General features: G+C 39.4%; 1 protein-coding gene across 2 annotated transcripts; it reads right to left on the bottom strand.

Annotated features, from left to right (window-relative positions):
* On the bottom strand, window positions 1-17,959 carry LOC140782703 (uncharacterized). Of its 2 annotated transcripts, none has more exons than XM_073129423.1 (10): window positions 17,746-17,959; window positions 17,504-17,647; window positions 10,088-10,358; window positions 9,032-9,182; window positions 7,576-7,798; window positions 3,831-3,922; window positions 3,550-3,685; window positions 2,291-2,622; window positions 678-962; window positions 1-589 (listed from the first exon to the last, which is right to left on the bottom strand). In XM_073129423.1, the coding sequence occupies exons 1-9, from the start codon at window positions 17,793-17,795 to the stop codon at window positions 712-714; spliced, it is 1,650 nt and encodes a 549-aa protein (XP_072985524.1). In that variant the 5' UTR covers window positions 17,796-17,959; the 3' UTR covers window positions 1-589; window positions 678-711. The 2 variants fall into 2 exon arrangements, with proteins under 2 accessions (XP_072985524.1, XP_072985525.1); XM_073129424.1 differs by having other exon boundaries at window positions 398-534.
* Between the last annotated feature and the right edge of the window lie 1,739 nt (window positions 17,960-19,698).

Consider the following 19,698-nt stretch of genomic DNA (forward strand, 5'->3'; position numbering starts at 1 on the left):
TTTTCTACGTAACAGAAGCTAGGATGTAACAAATAACGAATATAACATTTACACAATAGTGTCAAGACTGCAGTTTGTCTCTTATGGGGTCATCCATAAGGAATAAACATTGATGCTTAATACAAAGCATAGACATGGAGAATGGGAGGGGAACAAACCTAAATTATTTAACTTGCAACTTTGGCCATAAAATACCAGAGATACAACATATTTTTTGTGATCCAAGATGTCCTTTTGTCCTCCAGTAGTTGCAATAACGATACCGATCTGAAAGTACCAGATTTCCAAAGCCAGAACAAATCCATATCCCAAACAACGAAGGAACCCAGACCACTCACTCAGCTCATCCATTGATACCAAGATATACACGTAGAATAGTGGAGCTTCATGCCGGACTGTTGTAGTTAGCTTCACCAGATAGTAGGGCTCAGTTGCATTACAGAGATTGCAATGGTTCCACCATATCCGGGTCAAACATATTCTTGAAAAGCCCCATTCTGTTCGGGCTCTGGACAAGGTTGCAGCGACTGCTGACTAATCCGACAAACACAATCAATCAGCAGTACTGCATTACCATGATAGGATATAGCTGCAGTATGGTTGACAAATTTAAAAAATATCAGGATGTAAATGAAAAAAAAAGGAAAAGCAGAAATCCAGGATAATGAGGGACATACTTTTCAGAATGCTCTTCTGCAACATTGTAGTCTTTCAAACAGGAATCTTCTGCTTGAATTTGGTTCTAAGAATAGACAGTCTCCTCTGAAGAGGTAATTTCTCATCCTTCATCCCCATTTTATCCAAATAGAAAACAATCTTCTTTAAGGTGATCATTACTTCTTCACTCTCATAACCCGTCTCTTTCTCTTGAATGCTCAGAATCCTTTTCAGTTTATCCAATATATCTCTATCATCCTTTTCTAATCTTGCCTGAATAGACACTAGGCAGTCAAGGGCTTCACCTGCAGAGGATGATATGCATATATCAGTTACTACCATAAGCTATTGTTATCTTCCACAATAATTAAGCTGATAACTAGAAATTTTCAGTTGAGAATGGGTAGTAATTGTTCTACTTTGAAAACACAGTTGAGTAACAAGATAACACAATTGAATATCTACTTTGAGATTATCAACTGCTGTCTAGCATTGTTGGTTCCAGAATGCAGCTTTTCCATATATGTTTCTGCAATGAATTTCCAAGTTCTTTAAGGTTTGGCCTATGTGGAATACTTTCGTCGTTCTAAAATTTCCTAGAGATGACCCTTCACAAGTAATTGTCAAACTAAAGAAAGAAACTAATCACTCTCAAAGCGCATGACAAAATTTGAGGATAAACCAATGTATGACTGTTTCACACAAATCTAGCCAGAAAAAAAAAGTAATTAAAAGTATACCAAATAAATGACTATATGTGAGATTCAAATCTTTATCATGATGCTAATAGGAGATTCCATGTACAGAAAAAACCACATTTGTTATATTGACTTGGCACAATTAAAGTATGTGATACCATCATCTTTGCCCTTTGATGTTTTAGGCACATAATTGATAGCACAATTTTTGGTGATAAAAGTAGATGTTACACTTCCTTTCTTTTAGAAATACTCATTCAGTGGGAAACTTATAAATAAGACCATGGTGATTATTACTGTTTGCACCCTGCCTTTTTAAACTTCACAGGCCGATCCTGCCTTTTGTTTAATTGCCCAAAAACATCCTGCATTAATCTGAACCTGACATCCACTAACTTAATGGCATATAAAAAAGTATATTCTATTTCCTTTAAACAATTTACCATTAAATTTCAAAAGCACCATCCTGTCCCTACTTATAGCTCACTTTTGGTGGAGTAGGTATGTGTGGCTCATACATTAATAACTTAAGGGTATTCCAGACAAGTGGCATGTGTATTACTTTAACCCATGCCTGTGTAATAACTCTTAGTTTGACAGGCTAAGGGGAGGGTGCTTTTTGGTCAATAAACACAAATCCCAGGGGCGGACAGTGAAGGTCCAAAGAGAAGTGTGTAACCAATAATAATGTACAGTGTTATTTACAAATTTCTAGGAAAAAAAAACTATGTGAACTGAAATACTTATTAGAATATTGGCAAGCTATCCTGTGGTTTTGCTATTACTAGAGTCCAGGGTAGAATGAAATCATATATCATGAGAGGATGTGAATTTTGAAGTCGGAATCGAACATTTGTTTCAGTCAATTGGCAGTCTGGAATATACAAAAGTTCAAACTATATTTAGATATAACTTCTCATATATAATATGCTCACCTACTGGAAGAGATTCCATTCCAAATGCATCCTCACGTATTCTTAGGGCTTCTAGTGCAAGAACCTCAGCTTCTTCATTCTGTTTTAGATGATACAGAGTAACAGCAAGATGTAATAAAGGAACAGTTAGCGCTTGATCATTTGGGCCAAGTGCCCTTGACATTATATGCAAACATGTCCTTAATAATCGTTCTGCCTCTACAAAATTTTTTGAACGAGAATGTGAGGTGGCAAGATTCAGAAGGTGAGTTACTGAATTAGGATGTTCAATTCCTTTGTATTTCTCAGTAATCAGTAAACATTCCTGAAGTAGCTCTCTACCCTCCTGTTCTCTGTCAGGACAAAAAGGCATGTACCAAGAATACTTAGATAACTCATAATCAATCTGTCAAGAAATCATTAGGAGAAAACCAGTGTAACCAAGCTTGCAAAATATCCCTAGCACATTAAAATGTGTTTTTCTGATGTTCAACTTCAAAGATATAGTGCTGAAGTACATGTTACATCTATGAATTTAAAGGAAAGGAGAGAAACCAAATAAGATTCTAATCTTGAATGTACTTCAATTAGAAAAATGAAGCTCTGAGGCTAGAACTTTCAATAGCTTCAACATTCTCCTATAAAGCAACATTTCTGCCAAGCATGGGGTAAATGTTGATTAAAACGAAGAATGTTGAGCTAGTCATTAGAGGACAGGGACTTAGTTATCAGATCATGCACTCCATCCAAGTTTGTGTACGTCAAATAATATAGTCAACAATCACCCATGCCTCTTTGTGCTAGCAACAGATATCTAATTTGCAGGTAATGAGTGCATGATCCATACACCAAAAATCAGGCTTGAGCCATACTTGTTGGACCGTGACCAGGGAGATCTACTTGATGATAACAATAGATATCTCCACATTGAGAATAACAAATGAACAACCTCCATGTTGAGGAAAATGAATGACCCATCCTTAAAATTAGAAGGATTGATGCTTAGTATGATAATCCTTTCATATGATTAGTACACCTTATTTTATGACAAATTTTCTATTTTGTTTTACCAGAGTATAGAGTCTACAAAGGAGTCCTAACTCATGAGCTCCAATCAATTTGGACTAGAGAGACAAGATGTACACAACCTTACTCCCATTACTAGAGAGGCAATTTCCAGGACTCAACTTGGCCCACTGAGACACTGAGTACACTGGAAAGCCTTATTGAGGGGCCTATCTACTATGTAGTTCACCAAACATAAAAGGACAAAATGTTACCTGCCAGTGGCATGCAGTAATTCTGCCAAATCAGTCTTCATCTTTTCAAGAACATCATCATCTGAAGCCATATATTCTGTATCCTTGATAACCTGGAGACCTCTTTTATACATATGAATAGCTTCCTCCACATTTCCTGCAAAACCAATACAAGCTGAGGGAAATAATATTGTGCAGCTGACAAACAATGGTTCGTCAAACCTTCAATGCAGATTATTGGAGATTATTGGCAGTAAAAGAATGTCTAAAAGTCATCTGTCATGGTTGAAGGTATTATTTACCTGTTGCACAAAGAGCATGTGCAAAGGAACACATAGCCATTCCAGTCCTTCCATCATTCTCTCCATATGCTTCTTTATATATCTCCAAAATTCTTCAAAATAGAGGAAAGAAAAAGAGAAATATTGTTAAAGCTGAGGAAAAATGCAATATGTAGAACAGAACTAAGAAACAAAAATACAATAGCTGTTATAGCATTTAGATCTTAAAATTTGGACAAATGAAGAACAACTACAGATTAAGGTGCCACCAGTTGGAGAGTGTAACTGGTCTATCGGCAGCATACATGTTGAAGACTTATGGCCTGTATCATGCTGATATATGGCAAGTACGGAAGGAAGGTGACAATGACGTGAAAAGAAATAATTTTTCATAAAGAGAACAAGCACGAGTGAATCAAAAGGAAGCACAAATATCTTTATTCATCAACGAAAGCTATTGCAATTCTGAAAATAAAATGAGAAAGATTGTTTCAATGAAACTTCGAGGATCAATCTGTAGACCAAGATAGATTATAATTTGAGTCTAGGGTTAAGTCTAGTGTTCGAGTTTTCGGCCTTCCGAACATAGAAGTAAGAATCAAAGAACAGAAGAAAAAGATCAAAGGACAACATTTCATGCTTATCTCTCACCCGTTCAGATAGGAATGGAGGATCCCATGCCAGAAGTACATGACATGAGGCCTCAGCTTAGCACTACCTGTAATCAGCATGTGCTGTGCCGAGCCAGTGTGTCAACATTGGCTAGCATGATGTATAACCTCAATATGTCAAGAAACAATCTTTAAACGTTTTTAGGGCCTTAATATATGTTAGGGGCTAAATTGAAGCATTTCAATACTAGATTATGATGTAAAACATGCAATGTGTCGTAGAAAGTGGTAGTTTTACTTGAATCAAACACCAAAATTTATAATTTCATGATTTCCCCTAATCTTTTCAACTTCTTCAAAGTGGGACACATAACTTGGGGAAAACCAAAAAATCCATTGATTTCTGAAATTGAAGTATAATTTATATAGGTTACTTACCAATAGGCAAAGGGGTACCCAAAAGGATGAAGGAGACCACAAATCAAGCCATTTTGAAGTAAGATATTTCCAATATCTAGTGACACAGGTCAGTAGGGATGGTCGTGAAGAATATTGAGATCCTATCCCCATACCTATGCCGGTAATTCGTTGGTGTGATCTGAATTGACACATATCAATCATTCCAATTGAAACGCATGACATTCCATGAAATGAACATTTACGGAAGATAGGCTCTTTATTATCAATCTCTTCTTTTTTTCTTTGCAGAAGAAATATCTTCAATAACTGCAGGAATCCTTTAGAGGGTAAAAGAAAGAACTGCAATAAGTATATGACTCAAAGAGATTGTCAGCTAATTTGGAGGCACAGACGAATTATTAGAGAACTTTCTTAAGGGTTTAGGGTTCAGGGACAATCATTCTTCACCTATACAACTACCCTAAGTTGGCAGTGATAAGTGATTCTTTTCTGCTAGCCCTCTTCCATAGAAAGCCTCATAAGGAAGCTCGCATTCATGGCTTATAAAGTGGGTTCAGACTAGGTCTAGACTTGATTCGAAGCTATGCTCTCACAGTCCAAATGGCCATCTATAAAAACAGCACATAAAAGATCTATGCATCCTCTGAGAGAGAGATTTCATCATGATCTCAATGTGTTGACAATCATCCATCTTTCAATAAATGTCCTTCATCTGAAAACAATGGAGAAATGAATCTCAGTTATAGCAAGAACAATGCTTAGGATCCCGCAATTCATGATATGTGCTCGCCATAGTTGTTCTTCCTCAGGAATAATCTCAAGGTGTGGCATCTGATCAAGCAAGATCCCGAGGCGAGCACTCAAAAGGGGGTGAACATTAGGAATAGGTAACTAGCAGGGTCTACATTACTACATAATAATGAGGTTACAATAGCAAGAACTACAGAGTAATCATTGACTTTCTGAAAAAAATGCTTTCTTCAGGATGTAAGTATGTAACTGATCAGCCAAGAGCTGTTGCCATTAGAAGGATAATGCTGATGACAACGGCAGGAGAAATCAGTTCAAACTCTGTTGAAAAGTAGGTAAATTTTAGTTTATCAAAAGCACAAGTTTATAAGGATCAACTTTGTTTCAGTGGGAAGATTGGATTATCAAGTAAGCTAATGTGACAAGACAGACAGACAGACATTTCAATTAATTGGTCATGCCAACTAAAGAACATATGGCCAATCATCCTTCTCATCCTAGTAGAAGCATGACAAAACTAACCAGATATAGCATCACATTTTGCAAGATCTATGATTTAGTTTGCAGAAAAAACAACTTAAAATATAAGAACATCTCATATACATTAAGCATTCAAATCAAAGGTCAATGCCCCTCAGGGAGTCTTTGTGAAAAAAAACAGGGTTTGAAACAAGGTAGGAATGATAACTGATTATGCAACAGGAGTGACTTGGAGAATTGAGTATTGTGGGCCTGATAGATGGCCCTCCAAGGAATGCATGAGCAAGCCCCAATTTGGGTAAAAGGGAAAACGTTGTTTGCTGTTACTTTCCATAAACAAGATATATTTGAGGAGTTAAGCTCCTCAAATAATTAGCTAATAACCTAGATTTTTTTTTTATCTAATAGATAACACAACTGAAAGTCTAGAACAACTAATTTCAGGAGTTATAAAAGTGATCTAATTGGCCTGTTTAACTGAATCTTTATCAAAAAAAAATTCTTGGTAAATCATTTCTAAAAGATCATGTGATGACAGAGTAAACAGGATATATGAAATACAGAACATAAAAGATTACACAAATCAAAGTTGTCAAGCAATAGCTAATGCTAAGACTAGTAGACTACAGATGACAAATATTCCCTCTTTCTCATAATGAGATGATCATTACGTTCAGCTCCATAACAACTAGAGGACTATCAAGTATCAAGCTTCCTGGCTTCTTGCAGCATACCTCTCTGGCCATATAACTATAGAAGAAATATACTTCTTCCTTCTTCCTTCATCTGCTTTTACTTTTTCCTAAATTATTAAGCAGCAGTTTACTTTTACATGAAAAATGGCATTCTTTCAAGCAGCTCATATTCTACTCCTATACAGAATTTTCTAGACTTGAGCTGGTTTAGACATCAGACTATTGATTAATGAAATGAGAGTTGCAGATGAAATGAGAACTGCAAACTGACACAATATGTGGAAACTGCTACAAATGGATGATGATGGGGAATTAAAGAAAATGAAATGTTGCCAGATCTCCATTTAAGCAATGGCAATGAGCAATAATCTGGTACATGCGTGGCTTCACTAACTAACAACATAATTTAGCTATCAGTAAGTAAAGACTAGTCATAGTTACTATAACCAGTGTATTTTGGTCTATCTCTATTATGCGCCCTTCGCCCACGTAGGCGGGAGCCTTGTGCACTAAGATGAACTTTAGTATGGAGGGAACTTATCAGAGAATACTTATGTGTGCAAGTAGTCAAATGAAACATGCCTTCAAACTGTTGCCAGCATTAGACATGTGACTAGTCACAGAGAACAGCAAGAAAGAATTATGAGTAATACAAAATGCTGTCAATAGAAGCATGTCAAGGACATACAACAGAGTGATTATTCATTAGTTTATTAATATGAAAACAAGAAAACACATTACATTTTGGGAAAGAAATCAATTATTTTAGTTATGGTTGTCAATGATGGAGAATGCCAAATATTGCCATACCTGCTGAAGCAAGTCTCAGCCTCTGCTGCTTTTCCTACATTTATCAATAAATTACCAAGGCCAAACAATGGTACAACAAGTTCTTTACTTTCTTTTCCTCTTGTCTTTTCCAAAATACCAACAGCCCGGTGATAGATGACTATTGCTTTCGTAGACCTTCCAATGGATGTAAACACCTTTGCCATGCCCATAAGTGGTGGTATAAGCAAAGGATTATCATTTCCTACAAGAAGTACATTATTCAACACTCCTTGCAATTTAAAAACATTGTAAGAATGGTAATCAGTGGCAGAACAGAAGCTACATAATCTATGCAGAGTTTATAGGTCACAGGTTGAAACTTGAGTAATTAGCGTCCATTTTAAAGATATATCATATATGTAAGCACTCTTAAACAAAACTATACAATGATTGTGGGTATGGTCGCAATGCGGTGCTGACTGCCGACCACATATGGCAACACTTGGTTAGCTGTAATACATGTAAACACTTTAAAGTTTAAAGTTTAAACTATGTGCCAATATTGTTTCATAGGAGTTATACTACTTCTGATAACTGATATTATGCTTAAAAGATGCGTCGAGTGCTTCTCTCAACAAGTGGACTTTAGATGCTACAAGGATCCAGTGAGTAGATCATTTTAAATCTCACTAACTGAGGTCTTAAACATGTGTTATTCCAACTTCAATCATCAAGTACCTCCCAAAATGCTACAACAAAAACATAGGAAGCCCTTTAGGCTTCATTTATATCACCCATGCTCATCTTTTGGTAATCTATTTATCATCATTCTTTTATTCTAATCATTAATAAAACTTCACATGTAAAAAGCATTATCACTGTGTGACTCTTCTTGCCACATATACACATCAATGATGAAATTTGAATCACTCTGTTATATCAGCTCCTTTCTCCTCTGATTTTGGCTCCTCCCTATAAGTCTTCATTAATTGTTACTGTAGCCTCTTGCAGTACTCTAGTGTTAAAGAACCAAAGATCAGATGACAGAAAAATCCTCACATATCACAGTAAAAAATAGGATACTAGACATCACGATATTATTCCATAGCCACTGACTTGAAACATAAACACACATAGCTCATTGTTCATCTACGATTATGGATTCAAGTATTGGCTGATTCCGATCCGTATCGCCGAAATGGATCGGCCGATACAGATGATTTAGTTGATCCCCACTCCGAAGTGTCCGAAACAGAAGGCAGATTCGGCTGATACGGCCAATAAATATCGTTTTTTCAACCACCCTATCTTGATTCCGAAACCGATACTTAGAACCTTGTCTACAATCACCTTATCTCAAGATCAACTTTATTTCAAAACTAACAATTGGAACATTTGAGTATCTTGCTTCCAGAATATCTTAAATAAAAAGCCATTGAGTTTAAATTTCTGCTTTAAGGATTTAAAGAAGAATTTACCAACTGCAAGTACTTACCAAATTTCCTCTCTAAAATTTTCAGGCTTCTCTCATATGCAAGAATAGCATCCTCAAACTTGCTTAAAGCAGTGAACATACTTCCCATATGTACCAGTATTGAATCCACTAGTGGGACGTCATCATGCAGAGGCCCCATGATTCCAGCCAACTGATAGTGACAAATGACATACAATTTTATTAGTGAAGGATGAAGAACTAAGAGGTTTCCAAGTGACATATATAAGAAATATCAGTGACATATGAAAGAATAAGAATGATTTAAGTGGCATAGTTCATGCCTCATTCAAATGTCGCAACCCATTTCTCCAGGGAGATCTTGTCTCTTAATGCCATAACTTTTAACATGAAACAGTCACGACGCATTAATTCTAAACTTCTAGTGTTCCCCATCTTTCAAAAAGAATTGCCATCATATATGATCTCGCAATGATCAACATGAGATATGAAGCAGCATCTCAAAAATCAGAATTAAACATTTAGACAGTATATATGATCGAAAGAATCATTAAGTTGGTCCTGTCTTCTTGAGAATTCCAAGAAAATCTATAAAGCATCAGCAAGAACTGATGTGATTAGTTTCTAATATGCAACAAGTGAAAGAGGAAGACCAAAAGGGGCTTAAAGAATGGAGAAAAAAAATTATATGGTATTATGATGCCCTTCAAGTAGACGTTGGGGGGCAGGATGACAGAGTTAGATAGGTAAAAATATGATTCACATAGTTGTATAGGTAATGTCATATCAATGCCCTTCTTCTTGGAATAGATGATGTTAGACACTTAGGCTTATCAATCTCACATTGCCAATATGCCAAAACCACTTATAAGAAGCCTGTCACAAGAAATCTTTATATGATATGATTATTGTGAAATTGGTACTATAATTAGCTTGCTGAACAAAGGATGAGATATTCCTTGCCTTATGCAAAGAAAAATTAAATGTAGATTATAAAAGAATCATGAAATGTCTCTTAAGGACAAAATGTAGGTATCTCATAGCCTGTGACCGTACAAGTTTGTCATTGTAAAAGCAGTCCAATGTAGAAAAGATTACCATATCTAAAAGATGCTCAACAAACTCAAAGTCACCTATGCCCATGTATCCCAATGCTATGATGTCCATAACAGCAGCTTGCTCTATGCCTTTGACACCATCCTCTATTTGTTCCTTTACTGATTCATAATTTGCCTGAAGCAGGTCTGTGGCATCATCTTTATTTCCCATCTCAAGCTTGGTTTTGATTTCAATAAATAAATCTTGAAGTTGTCTCTCCAAATCATCCATACCATCCGTTCCAATATATGCCTTATCAAGCATATTTGATCTGCTAACAATTAATTGGCAAAGCACCAATTAGTCTACAGAAAAAGTAGATTGTCCACTACTATTGCAGCATTGCTATTTTTCTTATCATATCACATTTAAAAGGAAAATTAAATGAATTAACTATAAGCTATTTGTTACATCAAAGAACAAAAGCATAGACCTAATCAAATAACATCTAGTGCATGGGTAAGGTTGCTTACAAAAGCCTTCCTCGATGCTGTATGCTGGGAGTCTCATTGACTGAGATGCTTCTTTTGTTTGATACATCAAGCATGTTGTTAGCACAACTTTGCAGTGGTAAAGTTTCGGTATAAATCAAACAAATTTCAATCTGGATAGATCTAGATTGGATTCCAACTAATGAACTCAATATAGAGTATTAGAATTATTAGATATATATATTATTCATTTATCTTATTTTATGATGACCTTGTATAAATAGGGTTTTGCTCCCTCTTTCATGATATGGAAAAACAAAACATTTTTCTCCCAAACTCTTCTCTTCTCCTCTCTTCTCCCTCAACCCAATCTAGGGTCAAGTCTAATAACGTTACATGCTACCAAAGCAATCTCGATCTCTAGAGACACTTGTTGGATCTCTCATTCTCCAAACAGTCTCTCTCCATCTCCCTCTTCGATTGTGTCTTCTTCTTCTTCTTCTTCTTCTTTTTTCTTTCATTATTTTCGATCTCGAGAGCTGCCCCCCTCACTCCTCGAGCTCGTCTGCTGCTGCAGTAGCCACTGCTGCAGCCTCCACCACAGCTGCAGACGCAGCAGCAGCAATTAGCCACAGCGGCTGCAGCTGCCACTGTTTTTCAGCAGCAGCACAGCGTGTTTTTCGGCCTCCTCGCCATCTTCTTCGTTCAGCAGCAGCAGCGCTGTGTTCAGCAGCAGTAGCAGCAGCACGGCCACATATTTCTTCAATCCTGCAGCAGCAGCAGCATTTTTTTCTCTTCAGCTAGTGCCCACCAAGTATTCGACAAAAGTCCTTTTGTCTCCTCTTCTTCTGCAGTTTTTCGATTCTGCAACAGCAGCAATTTTTTTTTAACCAGTACCCACCATGTGAAGGTTTATTGTATCCACAGCTCCCCTTTCTTTTTTTTTCTCTGCTGCACCATTCAAAAGTCCTGCTCACTAAATGTTCGACAAAAGGCTTGAGTGGGGTCAAGTTGGAAATCTTGAATCGCTTTCAAGGTGTTTGATAAATTATCGTCCCTTCCAATGGCGTCTTATATCCTGGTCGGTCGTGAGAGTGTATCATTAGTTAGTTTTCTACTTGTCACTCAGCGAGATTGGACCACATGGGCCTCTTCCATTGAGACGGTCCTCCGCGGTCGACGTCTTCTCGGGCACATCGACGGCATCTCTGCGGGGTGTGCTACCCCTCGCACTATCATCCAGGCCACCATTGTGGCTTCTACTAAGTCTGATACACCTAAAGGCTATTCAGTCGGAGGTTCCGTCTCCAGAGTATGATGAGTGAGCCCTGCGTGACATGGAGGTTTGCACCTACCTCATCTTGTAGGTTTGATTGATCGTTTCGACCTCAGCTTCAGACCTTGTCTTTTGCTCAGGCCATATGGGCCCATTTTAGTCGCCGATTCGTTCAGTCAAGTCTGATGCGTCGCTTTCAGCTCCGTCACGAGGCTCAGGAGGTCAAACAGGGTCAGCTCTCTATTCATAACTTTTGCGCATGCATGACTGACATATGATGTAAGCTTACCTCAATGGAGCCTACTTTCTGCCCCTCTGACTCGATGTCTACTCGGCACCACCGTGACAAGGATCATATGATAGATTTCCTAAATGCCCTTCATCCGAAATTTGGAGATTTGACTCGACATCTGTTGCATCGCTCCACTCTCCCGAGCTTGGACAGTGTCATAGCTGAGCTACAGGCTGAGGAGCTTAGGCAGCGTCTCTTACTCTCTCAACAAGTCACCTTTATACTATCATCTATTGTCGTAGAGAGTGTGCTTAGTACTGCTCCTGCTCCTATATCAGTCACGCCTAATATTTTGACTGCTGGTCGTGTCTCTCATGTGCCTGGACGAGATCATCACTCATCGCGTCCCATGTGTACTCATTGCGGTCGTCCTGGTCATCTTGTTGCACGCTGTTATCGACTACATCATGAGCTTGTTCCCCATTCTAGCAAAGGGGGGTCAAGCAAAGACAAGAGTCGTCACTTGGCTTCCTCGATTACTACACCAAGCACCAGTTCATATGATCACTCCAGCAATCCCACCTTCAGTGGTGCGCAACTCCAACAGATTCAGCAACTCATTCATGGAGCTTTTAGTTTCACTAGTGCCTCTACTTCTGCCTCTGCTGTTTCTGGTATGACCAAACCCTGGATTTTTATTCTGGCGCCTCACATCATATGACTGGTGACACTTCCATCTTTACTAGCCTCACCCTTGCCCTTATGACTCTTCCTCATGTTCACACAGCTGATGGGACCCATTATCCCATCTCTCACATTGGCTATATTACCCCTACCACGAATCCCACGAGTCGTCTAACTTTATATGATGTTTGGCTTGTTCCTGGCCTAACCTTGAGTCTTATTTCTATTACTCAGCTTTCTAACTCTGGTTATACTGTATCCTTCTCTTCTACTTCCTATTTGTGCAAGACCCGTCTACAGGCCAGAGGATTGGGATCGGTAGTCAAATCCATGGGCTTTACTACCTGGATCAGCTTCATCTGCCATCACCTCGCCCTAGTGTTTGTCCAGTCACTCCTCTCCCTCCTTCAGACCTGTGGCATCGGCGTCTAGGTCATGTATCGAGTCAGCGTCTCAAGACCTTGTCCCGATCTGGGTGCTTAGGCAGTAGTCGGTTTTCTTGTTTGTCCCCTTGTACTGGCTATAGGTTGGCAAAACATCGGGCCCTTCCCTTTCCTCTTAGTGCGAATATCTCTGATTCCCCTTTCTACATTGTGCACTCTGATATTTAGGGCCCTGCTCCGCTGTCTTCGGGTCTTGGTTTTCTCTACTATGTGTGTTTCATTGATGATTTCTATCGTTTCACTTGGGTTTACCTCATGCGTTAGCGCTTTGAGGTGTGTCAGATCTATTGTGATTTCTCTTCCATGGTTCGTACTCAGTTTGGTCGATCCATTAAAATCTTCCGATCTGACGGTGCTCAGGAGTACCTTTCCTCTGAATTTCGTTCTATTCATTCTTCTACCGGCACCCTACCTCAGCAGTCGTGTCTCTATACCCCTGCTCAGAATGGTGTTGCCGAACAGAAGCATCGTCATCTTCTTGAGACCACTCGTGCTCTTCTTTTTGAGGCTTCTGTTTCTCATTCTTATTGGGCTGAGGCTCTTCTTACTGCTCTCTATCTAATCAATCAAACTTCATCTTCAGTCTTTGATGGTGTGACCCCGTACGAGCATCTCCATGGTACTTCACCATCTTATGGTCATCTTTGTATCTTTGGGTGCACCTACTTTGTTCTTCTTCCTCCCGGTGAACGCAACAAGTTATCCCCTCGAGCAGCTAAATGCAACTTTCTAGGATATAGTCCTGAGCATAAAAGTTGTCATTGTTATGACACTTATGCTCGTCGTCTTAGGATATCACACCATGTCACTTTTCTGGAAGAGATACCCTTCTTCACCTCCGACGCTTTGGCTCCTTCGGACTTCTTATTTCTGGATCTCTCTACACCTATCCTATCCTCCGTCCCCTCGGATATCCCTACCTCAGCCCCACCATCTACCCCCCACTTGTTCGATACTCTATCCATCGACACCCCTTTACTATCACTTCCATCTGCTTTTCCAGACCGCTCTCTCAGTGAGGTTCCACCTCTTCTAGAGGAGTACCCCCTCCCATAACGACCTTCCCATACTCCTACACTCGCAGGTCATGTCCCCCCTCCTACAGCTGAGCCTTCCTCTATTGGTAGTATCCCTCCGATCGTTCCATCCTCTACTGTGACGACTCCTGCACCCGCTCATCGCTATCCAGAGCGTGAGCATCGCCCTCCTGACTGGTATGGATTTATGATGTCTTTCACTACATACTCCCCCCAGTTTCATACTTTTCTTGCAGCCATCCACTCCACCCCTCAGCCCAAGTCCTATCGTGAGGCCATCCAGGTTCCAGAGTGGCAGCAGGCTATGGTAGATGAGCTTCAGGCCCTTCAGCAGATGCATACTTGGGATGTTGTCCCTCGCCCGCCAGACATTGTGCCTGTCAGCAGTAAATGGATCTTCAAGGTCAAGTATCGACCTGATGGATCCATAGCTAGGTACAAAGCTCGTCTCGTTGCTCAAGACTTTACTCAAGAGTACGGGATAGACTATAAGGAGACATTTGCTCCAGTTGCCCAGATGACTTCTATCCGCACTCTTCTTGCTGTTGCTTCTAGTCGTCAATGGCCTTTACATCAGATGGGCGTGAAGAATGTGTTTCTTTATGGTCTTCTTGATGAGGAGGTATATATGGATCCTCCACCCGGTTTCCCTCTTCCTCCAGGTCACATCTGTCGACTGCGTCGAGCTATTTATGGGCTCAAGCAGGCCCCTCGTGCCTGGTTTGATCGATTTCGCAGTGTTCCCACAGCCTACGGATTTCATGAGAGCCCATCTGAGCCATCTCTATTTTTGCGCTCTTCTTCTCAGGTTCGGGTCCTCCTTCTGTATGTCGATGATATGATTATCACTGGAGATGACTCGGTCGGTATTCGCTCTCTCCAACAGCATCTTTAGCATCAGTTTGAGATGAAGAATCTCGGTTCTCTTTGATACTTTTTGGGTATCGAAATTGCTCAGTCATCCCATGGCCTTTTGCTGTCCCAGCAAAAGTATATTATAGACATTCTCTATCGTGCCACCATCACTGATACTCGTCTTGCTACTACCCTAATTGAGCTTCATGTGAAGCTTCAGCCCAATGATGGTTAGCTTCTTCCAGATCCGACCAGATATCGTCAGCTGGTAGAGGCACTCGTCTACTTGGCCATTACCCGGCCTGATATTTCTTATGCAGTTGGTCTTGTTACTCAGTTCATGTTCATGCAGGCTCCTTGATCTGCCCACTATGCTGCTTTTATACATATTCTTCGATACCTTCGTGGCACTATCACTCGCTCTCTTTTCATGCCATCGACTTCCATCTTAGCTCTGCGAGCTTATTCCGATGCAGATTATGCTGGTGACAGGTCTGATCGAAAGTCTACTACCGGCTTTTGCATTTTTCTAGGAGATTCCCTAATTTCTTGGCGTAGCAAAAAGCAGAATGTAGTGTCTCTCTCCAGTACTGAGTCAGAGTATCGTACTATGTGTGTGGCGACGAAGGAGATTGTTTGGCTTCGTCGTCTCCTTAGTGATATGGGTGTTCCCTTACCCCTCCCAACTCCTCTTCATGTCGACAATGATAGTGCTAAAAAGCTTGTTGAAAATCCTGTTTTTCATGAGAGGACAAAGCACATTGAATTCGATATACACTACACTCGTCAGGAGTACCGAGCTGACATTATTTCGCTCCATCACGTCAGCACTGAGGAGCAGATTGCTGACTTCTTCACGAAGTATCTTCCCCTTCCACTAAGCATTTAGTCAGCAAACTCTCAGTTTATGATCCACCTTGAGTTTGAGGGTGGGTATTAGAGTTATTAGATATATATATATATATGATTCGTTTATCTTATTTATGATGACCTTGTATAAATAGGGTTTTGCTCCCTCTTTTATGATATGGAAAAACAAAACATTTTTCTCCCAAACTCTTCTCTTCTCCTTCTCTCTTCTCCCTCAACCCAATCTAGGGTCAAGTCTAATAATGTTAGAGATTTGGCAAAAAGCCCATAGGCCTAATACTTGCCTATGTGCGACTGTCAATGCACCTAAGGCTGGGTTTATGCTGACCTTGGTGTAATACAAACCTGAAGCAGATGCAAGTGCGACCCTTCTCTCACCCTAACACAAGCCTGGCTAGTTCTCGTACACGTCTATTTTTGCCCATTTCAACAAAAAATCTCACTCTGAGAGTTAAAAACTACTCATTTAGGAAAATATAAGTGTAGATCAATGTGAATATCTGTTTTGACCCAGAAATCACTAATTTTTAAGGTTATTTTGGTCTTATCTTTCATCCATAAACCTCATAATCTCTTTCTCCTGACATCTTCCTTTTAACTGATGCAAATTAGGAAAAGTTAAAGCATACTTTCATATGAGAGAAGAAATAATTGGTCTCATGGGTTACTTCTTTTCTTGCTTGTTTGAGTCAATTTCAATTGTATTTTTGTAATTTTGGGACTAGACTTAATTTAGAGTCTTTGGGTAAATCCATAAGTGGTTGGATATGTATATATTTTATATGATATCTGTACCTGTAACATCTTCTTTGGCTTATTAAAAGTTGAGATTAAAGTACAGTAAGGAGTTCTCATCCACCACCCTAACAAAAACAGGGTGAAGGTTTCTCATAACAGTGAAATGATCCAGAAAAAAGAAACAAAAAAGAAAAAGAAAATGACTATTTTTTCTTCATATTTGTATGAGGCATAGATGAGCATTAAGACAAAATTTTCTACTGCATAAGAGTAGGTTAATGAAGGACTCAAGTGCCTTTGAGGTACTGGCACAATAAACCATTTTTCCGCATACATACTCTTAGAATACAGTGCCACCACCATCTATCAAAGTTGAAGATGGAAAGCCTTTGTCACCGAATGGCTGAAGAAGGGAGGTATATTTTAAGTTTTAAACCATAGAAAGAGAAGAGTAGCATATCTTTAAAGAAAGGTTTTGTCAAGTAAACGCGATCCACTGACCAAATTAATGTGCTTTAACTTAAATACAGATTCTTTCCTAGACTGTGGAGCTCTATCAAGGTTTGAAGCAACTAGCGTTTTCAGCATCCTAATTAGCATGTTACAGTTTTTAACTAGGCCTAATCAGCATTCAATGGAAATTAACGCAAAATGGCAATTCCAAAATCCAATGGAAAACCACTTTTTCCTACCCTTTTATGTTGGCCTATCCTAAACTAACAGTTGAGCAAAACCAAGTAGCGGACCAGCTGATAAAGCAGGAACAAGTTCAACTACCATATTTATACTATGGTGACGACCATAGCAAAAACACAATTCAGCTCAAGCAGTAGAATTTGGTAACACTTACCCCTGTAAATCCTCCTCTGTAGGAGGAACCAACTCTTCCCTGACATACCGCAGCTTCAACAAACCACCTCTTGGCAGACCCAACACTCCGAACCTTACAAAGATCTTAAATTTGCAGTTTGGGCGTTGGCGAGGAATCGCAAAACTAGCATATAGCGGAAATACATATGAGAAACATTGGCTGCTTCCTCTCAGGCATTTAAACGAACATATCGAGTGTGGAGAGAGTTCAGGTTTTGCTACCTTCGACGCGACAGGGGAAGGGCGAGAGAGTGGAGCAGAGACGCGGCCATGGCGGCAGCTCTTCGCGTGCTTTCCTCCGATTGACACCACGACGGGGACGAAGCTTCGTCGTGCTTTTACCTCTTCAGAGCCTTGGATTACGCTCAAGAAGGTTTTCCAAGGTAGATACTAAAATCTCTTTTGCCCAGTATGGCAAATAGTATATATTTTGCCCAGCCCATCAAGAAACTTACCGCATAAAATCCTAGAGCTCAATTGAGGCCCAATCAAAGCCAGGGCTACAATAACCTACCATATGAAATCCTTCAATCATAATTGGATTAATTACGTTTATACTCAATCATAATTGGAATAATTACGTTTATACTCATGAATTGTACTGGGCTTTATGTGGACCTCATAAACTTTTTTTAGATTATAATATCCTTCTTAAATTTTGGGGCAAAATTAAACGGCTAATGACAACAAAAAAATGTCTATTGACAATTATACTCGCAATAACTAAATGATCTCATCAATTTAGCGAGAAAAAAAGTAGTAAATTATCCAAATAATCTCAAACCACTCGTCTCATTTATTAAACCCACGCCGATCTCCTCATCAGAGTACTCCGGCAGAGGTGGTGATCTAGTTGCTATCAATTTGGCGGTCTTATAGAGGTTCTCCAAGCCAGCTTGGTTCCTCACTGGCACACATGCATGCCTTGCTTTCAGATCGAGTCTTCACAAGCCATGAGACAGCAAGCTTGGTTTGTTGGAAGGCGTACCCAAGGAGATCAAAAGGGATTGCCATGAGCCGAGGTGGAAAGCATCGGGATGGACGTTGACAGAGATCTTATGGGAGAGCTCGGTGGATTAGAGGAAGAGGATGAAGCAGCCGATCAAGAAGTCTGCGGAGAAGCCGAATCTGGATGACTCAGCCAGCTCAGCCTACTTCACAGCAGCACTGTCTTGGAATTCACGCCCATTGGCATGCCTGTTCGTCCTTCACTCCATTCATCCCTCAGTCATACATGGCGACGTCAAGTCTGCCAATGTTCTCCTCGACCACCACTTCCACACCTGCCTCAATGACTTTGGCTTCGCCATTCAGGTTGCCAATGCTAGCCACTCAACTTCCCTCATCAGAACCCTTAGTGAGGGCGAGATTAGCCACAACCATGGACGGTGAAGGTGAGAGCAGCCAAGGTCGAGGTGGTGATGATGAAGGGGAGGTTGGAGGGAAGACTAAAGATAATAATGAAAATTAAATTATATTTCTTTTATCCTAATTTAATTAAAGGGTCAAAATAAAGCTACATTTAAATCTCTATTGATTTGATTGAAATGTACAACAAGAATATCTAGGTCATTTCAAGATTAATTGCTTGATCGCCAGGTAAGCTCATTTGCCTAATTTTTCTCAAGTATACTAATAGAAAGGTAACATTGAAATTTTTTAAAAGTTTAAGATGGACATTGTAACCTAAAAAAAAGTTTAGAGGTTTCCTATAGAAATCGGGTATAATTTAGAGGTGTAGACATAATTCACCCATCATAATTTTGATATTCAAATAATATGATATACTTCTTTTACATTGGTAAAATATGTTTATAAGAATACTTATCTAAATCAAGAATCATTTTTTTAAAGCCAATAACAACTCAAAACTAATTATTAGGTGAATGCTATGATTATCCAAGGAGAAGTAAAGTGTTCAGATTTAGTGCCTACCCTCTACCAAATGTATCCATTTTTTGTTGCCCTTTAAATTTATTTTTATTGAGTAAGATCATCACCATGTATGTCTAGATTACAAAGATCTATTCATATCACTCTTCTTCTCTCTTCCCAAAGTCTTTTCCTCTCTTCCTAGAGAGCTTTCTTATCTTGTTTTTTGCTATCCTCTGACCTCTTAGCCATTTTAGCTCTTCTCTTCCTATTTTCTCCTCCTTAGGTTCTTATATTGTTCCC

This window comes from Typha latifolia, chromosome 2 (genome assembly GCF_019914945.1).
Source record: "Typha latifolia isolate L0001 chromosome 2, TyphaL0001v2, whole genome shotgun sequence".
In the NCBI taxonomy this organism is placed as follows: Eukaryota; Viridiplantae; Streptophyta; class Magnoliopsida; order Poales; family Typhaceae; genus Typha; species Typha latifolia.